The sequence below is a fragment of the Rhincodon typus genome, chromosome 10 (genome assembly GCF_021869965.1).
Source record: "Rhincodon typus isolate 14 chromosome 10, sRhiTyp1.1, whole genome shotgun sequence".
Classification (NCBI taxonomy): domain Eukaryota; kingdom Metazoa; phylum Chordata; class Chondrichthyes; order Orectolobiformes; family Rhincodontidae; genus Rhincodon; species Rhincodon typus.
The window spans coordinates 21,988,788-22,005,369 of NC_063341.1; the positions used below are offsets into that span (position 1 = coordinate 21,988,788).

Here is a 16,582-nt window from a genome sequence, read left to right on the forward strand (position 1 = left end):
GGCGCCCTACAAAGCGGTCTCCGAGCCTCTGCTTGGTCTCATTGATGTAGAGGAGGTCACGTTGGGAACAGCGGATGCAGTAGACAACATTAGCGGATGTGCAGGTGAACCTCTGTCTGATGTGAAAGGTTTGTTTGGTGCCTTGGATGGAGGTGAGGGGGGAGGTATAGGGGCAGGTGTAGCACTTCCTGTGATTGCAGGGAAAGGTGCCCGGGGGCGGTGGAGCTAGTGGGGAGTGTGGAACAGACGAGGGAGTCGTGGAGACAGCGGTCCTTCTGGAAGGCAGGTAGGGGTGGGGAGGGAAATATATATCCTTGGTTGTGGGGTCAGATTGCAGGTAGCGGAAGTGGCGGAGAATGATACGTTGAATCCGGAGGTTAGTGGGGTGATATGTGATGACAAGGGGGAATTCTGTCTTTGTCTTTGTTTTTGTTGCGGGAGGAGATGAGGGTAGAGGTGCAGGAAACGCAGGAGATGCAATCGAGAGATTTTTCGACCAACCCTCCCTCTCGTCCCCGCCTCCTTGACCTGTCTGTCTTCTCTGCCACCTATCTGCTCCTCTCACCTCACTGACTAATCCCCACCACTGCACTCACCTATCACCATCCTACCTACCTTCCCCAGCCCCACCCCTCCTCTATTTATTTCTGAGCTCCCTTCTCCCTCCCCCATTTCTGAAGGAGGATCCTGACCCAAAACATCAGGTTTCCTGCTTCTCAAATGCTGCTTGGCCTGCAGGGTTCCTCCAGCTCCACACTGTGTTATTATCTTCTTTATCACCCCCTGTATCTTATTTTTCAGGCTGGATGTGAAGGTAGCTGGAACTCCCCTTGGCAGATGCTGACTAGGTTTCTCACCTTTCTCTAATTTGAAATGAAAACACCTAAGATCAGTTAAAATTTCTTTAATTTTTCAGAATCTATTCAGCCGGGTGCCTTGTGGAATGCTGCAAGTCTTTTCTGGTATGTGTGGGGTTGCTAGTTCAAGCTTTAGACTTTAAATCCTCAGACCTTCTTCTATCAGCAGGTGTAGCATAATCAATAGATCTTTGAGGTGTGACTGTTGCAATAAAACAGTCTGAAAAAGTTGATATTTTAAAAAATACTGCAGTTTAAACATTTTCTACCACACACAGCTTACTGCTCAGTAAGCTGAAGGCTATCCCTCATCAATCATTCTCAACAACTCTCGTACTTCCAAATTTTCACTTTGGTGTCACATGAAGTCTAGAGTCTTAAAAGTGGTCACACCATGAAAAACTTCAGAAAACACTGTCATATGAATTCTTCAATTTGGGAGGCTATTTGTAGAGGTTTAGGTCTTCAGGTAGAAACTTTTAATGAAAGCATTCAAAGGAAATTTAAAATGATGAACAGAACTTTTTTAAAATCTAAAATCATATTTATCTCATTAAAATTTAATACCAGAAAAGACTTGCAGCATTCCACAAGGCACCCGGCTGAATAGATTCTGAAAAATTAAAGAAATTTTAACTGATCTTAGGTGTTTTCATCTCAAATTAGAGAAAGGTGAGAAACCTCGTCAGCATCTGCCAAGGGGAGTTCCAGCTACCTTCACATCCAGCCTGAAAAATAAGATAGAGGAGCTGAAAGAAAAAGGGGGTGATAAAGAAGATGATAACACAGTGTGGAGCTGGAGGAACACTGCAGGCCAAGCCGTGAAGAAAATAGCAGACTATTTTGACTTGTGGACAACACAACACATGTTGACATGGTGGGCTAGAGTCTTGATGAACATTGGAAAACTAATTTACCAAAATGTTAAGTATTTTCAAGGAGTTAAATATAGGTCTCGGGGCTAAAGGAATCAAAGGGTATGAGAAGAAAACAGGATAGGCTACTTAATTGAACAAGTAGGGCCATGATCATGTTGAATGGTGGAGCAGGCTCAAAGGACTGAATGGCCTACCCCCTTTGTTTCTTTCTATACTATAATGATGTGACAGGTAAGTTTTAATATATGGATATTTTAAAAGATGGAGGTCTGTGGGGCGGGGCTGAGAGATATCTCCGAGTTCTTTAAAGTTATGAAAAGTTTTTACAAGAGGAGACTGATCGATGAGAAGGTGTTTGGTCCGTTGAACCCAATGCTTGTTTTCTGATGCACAAACCAACCTGTTTTATTCTTGACAATTACTTTCTTCAATAAGAAAGAAAAGAATTAAACTTTGAATTCCATCTCTATACCAGTTTTAATAAACAAAAATGAGAGGATTAGAACCATAATTTTTTTTATAGACAGAAGATAATTCTGCTCTTACTACCTCCTTCCCTTTCCCAAAAAACTCATAATAGTTTTCTCCCTGCATAAATTGAATCTGCCTCCACCAAATATTGATGTGATTTGCAGATCTTACCCCTTGTTGCACAAAGAATTTTGCTGATTACTATAAATCAATTCCATCCAAATTGAACAGTTTGGGGAAGGGGCATTGATATTCTGTTAATTCTATCTTGATCCCTCATGATTTTGTTCTGTCAGATCTCATGTCAACTTTCTCTCAGGAGACTAATCCCAGTTTCTCCAATCTCTCCATGTAAGTGAAGTCCCTCTTCCCTGCCATTCCTGTAAATAAATTAAATAATTAATTAATTCTAAAGCACAACACTGTGCATGTTGAAAACCTGAATCAAAAATAAGAAATGCTGGCAGTACTCATCAGCATCTACGTAGAGAGAAATACAGCCAATACCACCAGATCAGTGATTTTAATCAGAACTGCAAAGTTTGAGATGTAACAGATTTTCAGCAAATGAACTGAAGCAGGGTACGGGAATGAACTAAGGGAAAGTCTGTGGAAGGCAGGGAAGGTTAAATGATAAAATGGTTGATGGAAGGCAAAAAGGGAGTGGAAATGCAAGAAGTAAATAAACAAAAGATGTGTTAAGTAATTTAAGTGCTGTGTGTGAATCAGAATCAAGTTGTTCTGTCTTTCCACAGTGGGTCTGGCAGCATTTGTGGAAAAAGAAACAGCTATTACACTAGATCAAAGGCCCTTGGTGTCCTGAATCATGGGTGAAGAACAAATCACTAGCTCATGAAATGGAGAATACTGAAGAAACTTCTTTACTCAGAGGTAAGAACTTGCTACCATAGTGTGTACATGACACGGATGTGTTTAAGGCAAAGCTTAAGAAGCATATGAAGGAGAAAATAATTGAAGGTTTTAAGCAGAGTTGATGATGAAGAATGGAAGGAGGCTAGAGTGCAGCATAGCAGTGGCATGGACTGGTTAGTTGTATAAATTTGCTGTATGTAATGTTGGAATTCCCATAGAAAATGCATCCATACATCAAGTGCTTTGTTTAAAATTACTATCCTATGTGTGCATTGATTAGCAACAGGCGCTTGACTTATTATCATCTTGTCACTGTTTTATGCCAGCACACAGGAAGAGATATTACCTAAATATTGTGTGAAAATAGAAATTTGATGAAACTGAAACCATTATAGTTTTGCCAGCTGAACAAGGGGTTTTACAGTAGAGACAGTGTGACTCTTTACTGAAGTTAGTTGTGTGGGGGGGGGCATGGTGGTTTGGTAAAAGCATTGACGGGTTTTAATGGTTTTTGTATTGTGTAATATGTGTTAATGTTCTTTTGCTAAAAGCACATTGACAGTCTGTTTGTGAATAGGATCAGTAACTGATCTTCAGTGAAAGAAAAGCAAAATAAAACTTCTGGTGTCAAGCCAAGTCACACTTTGGGATCTGACTTGTCTTGTGTTACTATCAGCTTTCTGCCAAAACTGCATTTCAAAGCTATTTAGCAACTTAGTCTCTTCCAGTAAGGTAAAAGTCTCATCTATAACAAAAATCTCTCTCATCAAGTTCGTTCTTGTATCCCTCAAGGCTGTTTATTCACTTTCTGGATAGCAACTGACTTTTTTTACAGCACCTCATTGCTTTTTTTTCTTCACACTTTCCATCACTAGATATGCTTTCTAAAGATTCAAATTCTAGCAGCTGTATTATGTGTTGTTCTTCTATGACTATTTGAACCTTTACTGACTTTTTTGGCATGTGCAGCTTTTGGTCATTCTCCTGATAAGATTGCAGCATTTAATAAAAACTGATGCTACATTTTACTTCAACACCAGATATTCATCTATTCCAGCTGCTTTTACATATTTTAATCTCATTCAGTTCTACTCTCGTCTCACTCTCTGTCTGATCCAGTGAAATAAATGTAAACATTACTTTTTCTGGCTTAATCATTTCAGGGTTTTTTTATTGCATATGGCTCTCTTCACTATGCTCTTTTCTATCATTTCCTTATTTTGTCAGTGCTGTTGCATACGCAAGGTATCCTAATTCTAACTAATCCAATTCTTTAGTATATCATATTGCTCTTAATTGTTCTCGTCATGGATATGTAACAGTATTTCAAGGGTCTGGAGCTTTTCAGTCTTGTCCAACAATGTAAATTTAGAGTAATAGTTAATGGACCTTTTTAAAAAAAAAAAAGTCAGACAGCGCAGAAACTGACCTTTGATCCAATTCATCCAACTCATCCATGCTGACCAAATTTCCCAAACTAAACTAGTATCCCATCTGAGATAACAAGGTGTAGAGCTGGATGAACACAGCAGGCCAAGCAGCATCAGAGGAGCAGGAAGGCTGACGTTTCGTATCCCATCTGCCTGCATTTGGCCCATATCCCTTTCCTATACATGTACTTATTCAAATGTCTTTTAAATGTTGTAACTGTATCTGCATCCGCCCCTTCCTCTGGCAGTTCATTCCACACACTAACCACTCTGTCTTAAAAAAAGTTTGTCCCTCATGTCCTTTTTAAAATCTCTCTTTTTTCACCTTAAAGAGTGCTCCCTAGTTTTAAACTCCCCACCATAGGGGACAAAACCCTTTGCTGTTCACCTGATCACTGGTCCTCATGATTTTATAAACCTCTAAGGTTACCCCTCAACCTCCTACCCTCCAGTGAAAAAAGTCCCAGCCTCTCCTTAAACTCAAACCTGTGTAAACCTTTTCTGTACTCTCTCCAATTTAATAATATCCTTCCTCTAGCAGAGCGACCAGAACTGCACAGTACTCCAATAGTGACCTCACCAACATCCTGTAAAACCACAACGTGACATTCTAACTCCTATGCTCTGACCAAAGAAGGCAAGCATGCTAAATGCATCCTTTACCACTGTCTACCTGTGATGCAAATTTCAATGACCTATGTACCTGAACCCCTAGGCCTTTGTTCAATTAACACCCCAAGGCCCTACCATTAACTGTATAAGTCCTGCTCTTGTTTGTCTTACCAAATTGTAAAAACCTCACATTTATCCAAATTAAACCTTTGTCTACCATGCCTCGGCCCAATTGATCAAGATGCATTTGTAATCTTAGATAACCTTCTTCACTCTCCACTATACCACCAATTTTGGTGTCATCTGCAAACTTCCTAACCATGCTTCCTAAATTCTAATACAAATCATTTTACATAAATGACAAACAACAGCAGTGGATCTTGATACTTTTTAGTGCATTGTTTCTGTAGTGTACATGCTTTCTTTGAAATTGGGTTCAATACAGATGAGCATTAAACAGATTGTGAAAAAAATATTTTTAATAAAGTAGCATCATTCGCTTAAAAAAATTCAAGAAGTCTCCATCTTGAATAAAACTTCTGAACACAATACATTTATCTCTGCTCCAATGAGAAGTAACGTTGATTTTGCACGTTTACAGTCTGTACCATTTCTGGTATCCAACGAAGATCCTTTGTTTCCCTGACACCTCCAGGTATGTAACAATTCTTTGTGATAGTACTGATCTGTTGTCCACGTGATTCTACATAGCACCGTACAAGTACATGGCAAGGAACTTAGTGAATGTTTCTGGACAATATCCGGACAGCCCCGCAGGAACCTAGGGAAAAGAAACCTTCAGTCTCTGAACACAAGCTGATTGGTTACTAAACATTTTTTTCTATATTGCATCCATGGGGAAGGAGCTTAGTGAGTATAGAAGTAAGAAGATAAGACAGATGAATGTACAACTGCAAAGATGGTTTAGGAGGGATAGCTTTAGATCCTTGGAAAACTAGGGCAGATAACGCTGTTTCTGCTTTGATGGTACAGGTGCTGAGTTCCTTGAAGGGGTGTTTTGCTAATGTTATTAGGGAGTGTTTAAATTAGCCCAGAAGGGGTGCGAGAGCCCGGACAGAATATTAGAAAATACTACCAGGGTCTGTTAATAGCACTATAGATCAATAAATTATAGGTGGAGTCAGAGTAATGAAGAAAGTAATCAAGTCTAACACAGGGTTACACTGCATGCATGTGAATGTATGAGTACAGTTGCTAAGACTAGGGAGTTAGAGACACGAGATTACCTTATAGGATTATGACATGGCAATAACTGAGACTTGGTTTAAGAAAGAAGAGGCCTGAGTGTTAAATATTCAAGGTTACAAGGTTTGGAAAATGTTTTTGGAAAAAATAGAAGAGACAGGTGCCATTTTTGGTTAAGGACAGCATTGCAGAAGCAGGATGTTTCAGGATTCAAGGACAGAATCGATTTGGCTGGAGCCAACTAATAAGGAAGTTCAATTACATTGTTCGTTATGATATACAAACCAGATAGTGGGATGGAAATAGAGGAACAAATCTGCAAGGAAATTACAAGAGGTGTAACTGTCGTACAATATAATGCAGGACTTTACACAACCACTATCCCAGGTAATTAAAGGACAGTGATGGACAAGCAGTCCTAAAAATTGTGTTCAGGAGAATTTCCTACAGCAGTATACGGCAATTCTAACGTGGCAGAGGCACTCCTAGATCTGGTTCTTGGGAATGAGGTAGGCTAAGTCAAAGTCAATCAGGTGACCAGGGAAACGTTTAGGAGAAAGTGATCATTGTATTATAAGACTTAGGATGTTGGTAGAAAAGGAGTGTGTTCAATCTAGAGTAAGAATAATCAACTTGCAGAGAGTGGATTTCAATGAGGCAGCAACAGAGCTGGGCCTGATAACGTGAAACCAAAGGTTGGCAGTAATAAACAATAGTTGAACAGTATGCTATGTTCAAAGAGGTGGTGGTTTGGGCACAGTAAAGCTATGTTCCTTCAAAAATGGAAAGGCAAATAAATCCAGAGCTGCCTAGATGACAAAGGAGATAAAAATTAAGTTAAAGGAGAAAACGTTGTAGTAAGTATAGTTGAGAACCAAGCTGAATACATAAGGAGCCAGATTTTCCAAGTGTTGATAATATGCAGATTGCCACTCCAAGGCTCCTTCAGAAATGCGGAGCCATATTGGCATTCACACTGAGGAAAGCTAACTACACTCCCTCTACCTAGTAGTCAGCTGCTGGAACTTGAAAAGTGGCTGACTGTAATTCTAGACTGTTGTCAAATGCTCAGTACATAAGGTTAGGATGCTGGGACAGCGTCAGAGGGGTACAGGGGCATTTCCAGGATGGTCACAATCTTTTACGCTATATATTAATGATTTGTAACCATTCTGTGCAGAAGAGGTTTGCAAATCTCCAGTGCCTTCATATTCTTCCAAAATCATGAGTCTGACAAAGTGGATAGGGAGAATTGTTCCAACTTATGAACAGGTTGAGAAGCACAGTATTTATGTTTTGCAAAAGAAGCAAAATGTGACATGAGGAAGAATTCTTTTTTTGTAACATATACTTAGGACTATGGAACACACTGCCTGGAAGTGTGATGGAGGCAGGTTCAACTGAAGGTGTTTAGGAGGGCATTGGAAAGACTGCAGTCACTCCTCATTTGACGTGGATTCCCTAACTGCAGGTCTGAATGCTTGTGAGGTCAGCCCCAATCCCATTCTATTTTCCCCTGACTGTCAGGTTCCTTTGGATTGGGCGGTCCTTTACTGTAGACAGTGGTATAAAAAGAATCTCCTAGCCCCTCATTACACGGATTTTGTTTCTATTTAAATACACTATGTACAGGATTACAGGAAAATTATAAAGCTCAGAAATCAAGTGCAGAGAAGGTGAGCTGAATGGCCTCCTGCACCATAACAATTCTGTGATTTTTAATGAGGCTAGGGGAATAAACCTTCACTTGAGTTTAAATTCCCAGCTGCCATGGTGGTGGGATTTGATTTATCTAATTATTAAAAACTGATATCAGGCATGCTAACCATGAAACCACCAGTGTTGTAAAATATTTGTCTCGTTCTACTTCTCATCCTTAGTCTGGCCCACATGTGACCTCAAGCTTACAGCAAGCTGGATGCCATTTTTTGTCCTCTGAAAGGGCCTAGCAAGCCACGTGTTGAATTCAGACAACAATCATTTTCTCCAGGGCAATTTGGGATCAGTAATAAGTATTGACCTTGGGCAGTGATACCCATAAATGTAAATAAATAAAATTTGAGATACCTTTGTTCATTGTTAAAATAACACTAACTACATAAAAGCTTACTTAGAGCAAGGTCTTCTTTTACTGGACCATTAAAATGGAGCTAAATTACCTAGTTTCATGTATAATTACTTAATTTCTGCTGTGATATCACAGTCATTGTAATGAGACAATAGTGTGAGGAGGAGGAGAGTGGGCAGTGAAAATAAACTCCGTCAATATCTCTGTTTTGAATTGCTATCAAATAGGGTGTAATACATCCATACAGGAACTCATCTGTCAACATTTACTGACCAGTCCAACCAGGAAAACTATCTGCTTGGATGCAGACATCATCATTCTGGTTGGGAACTACTGACACAATGTGTCACTGCCTACGGCGGAATTAATTCTTAAAAGTTCAAACTGTACTCACCTGTATCATTTTTTTTCTGATTGCTGGGAGGCACTTTGCATAGTCATAGAGTAACTGATCTTGATCTAGCCAAATTAGGTTTTTTATACCATCATTTGATTGTAGATCTGTGGTATTTAACTGCAACACCAGGAATTGGAACATTCTTCCATTTGTGGCAATGCATTGTACTGTGATAGGATTATCTAACACCTTTGGCTCTTCCTGGGAAATTTAAAAGAAAACAGTAAATCAACAAGTTTACCTAAATGGAGCAGAAGTTCGTTCACAATGTAAAAATGGTTGATGCAATCAATCTGGGCCCATGCAGTTGAACCTGTAACATCATGCCAGTATAGATTCAGTAAAACAGCAGCAATTATAACGCAAGATATTAGTAGGAAAGTCTCCAGTTTTAACTTATTGGGAGTTGATTAGTTGTCAGTCGCACTTTTAAATAGCCTGTGTACAGATACAGTCAATTTGCAAAGGAATTTATAGACTGATTGCTGTGATTTTCCAGATTTTACAACTAATTTAGAATTCAATAGATTGTTGCATACTGGTTATTTGTTACTTGCTTGGAATGAATTCTATCGCTGAGTCAGATGCAATTCTCATTTGCAAACTGTAAATCTCCACCTGGTGGTGGTGTCCATAATCACAGATTTACAACAATCAATCAGTACAGTAAACAGGATTCTAGATTTTCAGTTATATTGAATTATGTGAAAAGAGAAGGCAGGCATTTGCTTCAAAGTTCCCTTTAAAACATTACACCATCAGCAACTGAATATAAATATACAATGCTTGATCTTTTCAGTGCATTAATACCATGGTAGGATAGATTATGCTTGTAATTTTGGAAAAATCCAGTTCTATTTTTCTTCCCACGGGAATGTCTTTCTGGATAAATGTTTTCCTCATTATTCATCAGACTTAACTCTCAGGCAAAGGGTTTTATCCATACACAGCCTGTTCCTACAAACATTTGTTAGTAGATGCCTGGAATGTTGATGTAAAAATCAACGAATACAGAAGTCACTTCATTTTACTCATTAACAAGAGGGCACTGCTGGCTAGGCAGCATTTATTGCCCATCCCTAAAGGACCTTAGTGAACCAGATGGGTTTTTCTTACAAGTGACAATGGATTCTTGGTCGTCATGGAATTCAAATTCCACCATCCACCAGAATGTTATTTGGGTCTCTGGATTAACAATGATAATACCACTTAGTCCATTAAATCTACACCAACTCTTTCAAAGAGTAATTCAGTTACTTCCACTGCAATTTTAAGTATCTTATTAAAATTCTCTTTGAAGGGCACAATTTAATATTCATCTACCAACAAGGTGTCAATGGGATGTTGACATCACTGTCTGTGCCAGCACTTTATTGCCAAATTGTCCTTGAAAGGTGGTTTGAACTCCTACAATCCCTGGGTGGTAAAGTCTATCCACAGTACTGCTAGAAAGGATTTTGACCCATCATAAATCAAGGAATGGCAATATAGCTTCAAGGCAGAGTGGTATGTGGCTTGGAGGGGAATATGTAGCTGGTGTTGTTTCCATGTATCTGATTCCCTTGTCCTTCAAGACAGTTAGTGGCTACCTGAACAGAGATGTTATGATCCTGGTGAAGACTTTTAACTTCTAAAAGAAATTCAAACCTTCACTTAAGCTGAAAGAATGCTATGCCTTTAGAACATCGTTGAATTGCCTTCTGAGCCTTAAACTGTTCCGAAACATACTTTTTCCCGCTCTCTGTTTTATATTCCACCTTCTCCATTGGATCTGTCAAATGTTGTTGTCATATGCTTCATCCTACTTACTTCCCTTCTCATCACGAAGCGCTAGCTTTGGTTGCTTTCCCTTTGCTGTTGTATCTAGACTGTACCTGAACCACATCCCCCTGTCCTTCCCATAGCTAACTGCACTGCATTATGATCACCATTCCTGAGATGCTCCCTAACTCTGACATTCTCTATTTCAACATTGTTCTTAATGATTAAATCCATTAATGCCATAAATCGATAAAGCATAGTGATTGACAAAATTCTTCTGAACACTTTGCTTGTCAATATTGGGGTTCTTGGAGTCTCCCTTTGTCACCACTCTATAGTTATTGCAACCCTCCCATTTCTTTGCAAATCTGTTCCTCCATCTCTTTACCCTCTGATTTTTCTACACCCCGACTGAAACAGGCAACAATGTTGTCTAATACCATTAACATTGAGTTGAAGCTAAGTGCACTCCTACACTCAAATACATTTACACACACTGTACAAGAAGTGAAGTGGAAATTCCACATATTGCAGTGTACAACTGATGAAATGTGTACCAGATGCGGTAAATACTTACACCATATAGCAGCTTGGCCCTTGCAAAAGCATTTGCAAATGTGAACATGATCATCTTGGCCCTCAGTGGCTCAGGTTTGAACCTAGCCTTATGAGCAGAACACTCTGTAATATACACTGTGTGTGCATGAGGAAAGGGGTACCCATCACGGAAGCCTGTACAAATACAGTTAAAAGAATTGCAAATGTGTGAGAGCAATATAGAAGTCCTAATCCTATAAAACAACTATAGGTAAATGCCACAGACTTTCAAATGATTTGTCGAAATACATGTCACATAATATTTCATTAAATTGAACATTAAATTTTTTAGATTACATATCCCTTTTCTGCACAATGAGAAAAAGTTCATTCCTTCTTCATCTAATCAACAGGAGAAACAAAGAAAAAGTGTTCAGTATTTTGCCAATTCCAAAAATGAGTGATGGTAAGCTGCATAAGAGCTAATGTATCAAAAACTCACCTGTATCATTATGTACTTCATAGACATGAGTTTGCTGCAAGTCAATGTTCGGAGAGATGGGATAGAAGGTTGGGAGGACGTAACTTTCAGTGCTTAATATCTCCTCTTTTTCCGCTACTGTTGGTAAAGGTTGCTTGCTACTCAGGAGGATTCCATTTAAACCACAAACCCGAAATATGTCCAATTCTGCAAAGAAATTAACAGTCAACAGTCCATGCACTAACCAGACTGTCAGAAGCATTGCAGTGGAGATGGGATCATGTTTAATCACATGCATTTAAAAGATAAGTACAAATTAGAAAATAAAATTGCAAATTTAGAAGATCAGAACATGGAAAATCAACAGAATACCTGAACATCTGGAAAAAAGCTAGATTCAGTTCTGATTATTTCCAGTTACCCATTTCCTTTAAATTCCATTCAACGTTTACTGACACACCTTTTATATGAACTGATGACTTCTGGTTATGATCAACATAAGACCTCAGCAAACAGTAAATATTTTTCAGTTACTTGATCTGTTTTTATTAAGTGATAATAAACAGTGCAAAGGAATGTGAAGTTCAAACCACACTTTCTTTAGACATAAATTGGTTATTTTTGGTTGAACAGCAAAACATAAGCATTAACATATTAGCTACCACATTAATTTATTAGAAAATCAACCAAGTATACTGACATTTACTTACATTTTGGAACATCATTAATAATTAAGTACAATTACTGTTGCATTACAAATACATTGTTATGAAGACAGGCTTATGTTGCTATTTCATTGGCTGGTTACATATCTAGACTGCTTTTTAACTGAAAATCAGGATTATTTACGTCCACCCAAGCAAAGATCTTTGAAAGAGCTACAACAAGCTGAATCACCTCCTCTGTGCTTAAGATTCTACAATTATATACTGTTGGCAGTTTCTATAAATCAAGATTTTTTTTTGGCTTAATTTCTTGCAATGAGTGTTGTATTTGTGTGAACTTTAATGGTAAAATCCTTGAGTAATCCATACAAGAAAGAAGGGAAAGACATTTTTACCTACTACTCAAGTAGAAGTCACATTGACTAACCTCTCTCCCACATTGCAGTCACACGGTAATTTTCAGCCAGCGTCCTGTTTCCAAGTGTAGGAAATCGGGGCTGCAAGATCCTGCATAAGTGTAACAGGTTCTGCAGCAATACAGGGCTGAAAATGAAATACAAAAAACAAGTTAGATAGAAGATGGAGGGGAGTAAGATATAGTACTCTTCCTAAATGTTAACGTACATTCTAAGATCAACATAGCAAACCAGATACAACCTGAAGAGAAATGAGTGTATAAACTTAAAAGCCTTTTACTAAATATTTTCAATGGAAGGAATACTCAATTTACCGGTATACCACAAAAACTTAGTGAAATGTCCCTATCTCTGGACAAGGAGACCCAGGTTGAAGTCCCACCTGCTCCAGAGGTGTTTAATATCTCTGAACTGGTTGATTAAAAATATCTACCCACCTGGAAGAAGAACTGACGCTTCCTCCACAGAATCCTGAACTCAATAACCATCTCCAATAAAATTGATGTGAAAATATTAAACTACTGCTGCAAGTATATGATCTTTCAGAGACAGTTTAAAAAAGTTTGTGCATGGGCTCTGCTAGCAACTTGATCAAGACTAAGAAAACATACCTTGTCAGTTTCAAATGCGCCAAGAGTTTATTACATCACCTATTAGCCATAGTTTAGTGTGCACTGTAGTCTAAGACACTGGGTTCAAGTCCCACACCAAAAGGTTGAGCACAAAATCTGGGCTGACGCTAGAAGATGTAATTTTGTTTTTGGGTGAAATATTAAATAGTCTCATATCCCATGGGACTATTCAAAGAAGAGTAAGAATATGCTTAGTGCCTTGGTGGCTATTTATCCTTCAACCAAAGCAGACCATCTGATCATTATCTCGTTGCTGTCTGTGTAAATTCACTGCCAGATTTCTTTTGTTAAAAGAGTGATACCACTTTACAGTTAATTAATTACTTTGAAAATGTGCTGAGGGCCAGCCTCTCTTCATGGAAAGTGCTATATAAATTTTTTTGATAACTAACTGTTCAATTTTAAATCCCTTAAGGAATTATTGAAAGGACCACAGCCATCCAACCAATAACCAGGAAGGGGAAGGAGGAAAACAACAGGTTTTTGATTTCTTCTGGTGCAGCAGGAACAGTTATGCACCTGCCTCTCACAATGGAAACCAGGAAAAGAACATTTTGAAAGAACAAAGAAAGGCAGAACCATGCCTAAAGGATGGAAGGAAATAGTGACTGGCAAGAAAGTGACTGAGCCAGAAAGGAGGATCGAGACTACGTAGTCAGTTTCTTGTGTTACTGTATGTAGATGCTTCCTATTTGTCTCTGTTGCCAACTGGACATCTCTGCATTACTCCACTAAGAGGAGGATGAGGAAGTCCTATCTTCAATTTGTTGCAAGCAAGTCCCTACAAAGAGGGGAGTCCTGAAATTCAATTTTAAGCATGCAATAAACATGGAAGTAAAATATCTTCAAAACAAAAATGTTTTCTTTTATTTATTCTACAAGTGTGGAGAGGCTGCAAGTTTACAGTGATGACTAACATCATGAGTGAATGAAAATGAAGAAAGTCTCTACACTCTACCTTAGAGAAAACATCCCAAGCCACATCACAGGAAAATAATCTGATAAAATCTGACATGAAGCTGTAAAAGATATCATAACTTAGATTTTTAGTCACCAATTCTAAGCAGGAACCTAGATAGGAGAAGCAAGACAGAAATTGCTTCACCTAGACTTGCACGTTAAAACAGAAAAAAATGCAATAGAAGGAGCAGCAATGATTTCCATTTTCAAAATCTTCCAGTGGAATGGAAATGTTGAAACAGAACAAAGAACTGCTTCTGTTACAATAGAATACTTACCAACATTTCAACTTCACATCTAGAAATAGTACAAAATGTGTCGTGATCATGCTGACAGTGGTATCCCTAAACACATCTCAAGACTAGCATTGAAAGTAGTAAGGCTTACTTTTATGATTGTTCTTAGAACCCATACTATGATGTAATTGGAGATTGAGTTTATCTGGCAAAAAGCTAGAAATGTTCAAAGGTAAACCACTGACTAGATAGATATGTTAATGGAGCTGGCAATATTTTCCAAATCCTTTTTATTCTTAATTGGTTTAACACCAACAGGCTAACAACGAGAATTAAGAACGCAAAATCAGATGCAGCATAAATATTGTAACTGCAACAAGGAAAAAAAATTGTTACTACCACTTCATTAGTGTCATTAATCCTGGGGATTTTTCCAGTTCAACACAGGCTTTGCTGCAAAATTAATGAATTTAGTTCTCTGAAGTCATCAGGAGCATAGTTTTACTGACTCCCAATACCAACAAGTGAAAACCTGACTGGTACTATCATTGGATGAACAGACTGAAGCCAAAATGGACAATAGTGCTCTAAAGCATGAACTGGCAAAGCATCAGATTTAAGCCATCACTGCTTTAAATTGGCACTAAGTCCTAGGTGAACAACGCCATGGACCAAACTTCTGTTGAAAAAGTTAGTTGGTGTCACTGCATATTGGTTAGAAAAGAGGCTCCATATATTCAGCACATGCACAGGCTGTCTTTGCAAGCAACATTTAAGGTCACAATGTAACAACAAGGTAGTGACTTGTGTGTATATATAATCAGGCCACGTCCAGGATCACACATCATTGGAACAGTATTTTACTGCAAAATGGAGACATATCCATAAGTAAAAATAAAAAAGTTATTTCTGGTAACTGGTTTTAAAAATCCAACAAAATTAGTTCAACAATATGGCCACCGACACAATAATAATGTAAAAGCAGCTCGGTTCCTTGTGAGCAGCAAGGTAAAGAATATTGCATTAACCATCTATGTTGCCTTGGCTGGGATCAAGTCTATTGCAAAACTATTGAAAATAATATTTTAAATACAAATTCAGCCTATACTCATGCTTTATCTTAGGTTTCACCCTACAGACTTTACATTATAAAACATGAAAAACTGATATACCAACCAATACAAAGTCGGCAACCTTTAGACAAATGAATCTTGTTAGAGTTGAATATCAGGCTACACGTAAGCATTTGAGTGGAACAGGGAAGCTGCAAAAAGTTAAGGGATTTTAATGTAGCACTATCTTTGTCAGACTCAACTTCCAGATTTTTATTCTATTATCTATATATAATCGTCCAGAGATTCCACCAAACCATCCACTTCAGAATTAACTTGCACTTTCAAACATGTTACAGCAGGCATTATGTTTCCAAGTTTTATCTTTCCCTCCCTTTAAGGTGCTGCCTCATTGCAGAAAAAAAAATGATTCTTCAGACTGGAAATTTTCAAATAGTATTGGGAATATCTCTTTCATTTTCCCATGTAGAATTTCTCAAGAATTGCACAACTAAAATTCCAGCTTTAATGTTAATGACAACATATGTCTGCTTACCAAAACCGATTTCTTTTAGGACGAATTTCAGTGGTGGTCCAAAAACGAGCTTGACTGACAGCCGCCTTAACTCGCTCATCCTGATCTTCAATATAATTTGCAGAATCTGCAGCTATCTGTAGTATCTGCTTAGGAAGACCCTCTATTAATTTAGATTTGGTTAGCCAAAGAGCTTGTTTAACACCTGGGAAATAGAAATAAATCCTAGTAAGTGCAAACTTAAAAGCAACACCATTTCAGTAAGCAAAAATGGTTTCATTTATATACTAGTAAATTTCCCCACAGTATTACTCACTGTCAGTTATTGGATAAAACCTTTTTACAGATGAATTAGAAATAGAGTTCACAAGAATTTAACAGATTGCTTTACAAAGCCATGTGGTGGACTCAGTCTGCAAGTACAAAATGTTTACAGCAAAACTAATGAGAAGCAGTAGACACACAGATGAAGTGACCTGACAACGAAGTGACCTGACAACGAAGTGACCTGACAA

General features: G+C 38.2%; 1 protein-coding gene across 2 annotated transcripts in view; it reads right to left on the bottom strand.

Annotated features, from left to right (window-relative positions):
• Positions 1-5,495: 5,495 nt before the first annotated feature.
• mrpl37 (mitochondrial ribosomal protein L37) overlaps positions 5,496-16,582 on the bottom strand; it is a 24,711-nt gene continuing 13,624 nt past the window's right edge. For both annotated transcript variants that reach the window (XM_048601613.1, XM_020530154.2), the window contains exons 2-7: positions 16,089-16,272; positions 12,664-12,779; positions 11,593-11,778; positions 11,131-11,285; positions 8,790-8,993; positions 5,496-5,902 (exon numbers count right to left, since the gene is read on the bottom strand). In XM_048601613.1, the coding sequence (XP_048457570.1) occupies positions 5,825-5,902; positions 8,790-8,993; positions 11,131-11,285; positions 11,593-11,778; positions 12,664-12,779; positions 16,089-16,272 (923 nt within the window). In that variant the 3' untranslated portion in view covers positions 5,496-5,824. The remainder of the gene's footprint in view (positions 5,903-8,789; positions 8,994-11,130; positions 11,286-11,592; positions 11,779-12,663; positions 12,780-16,088; positions 16,273-16,582) is intronic.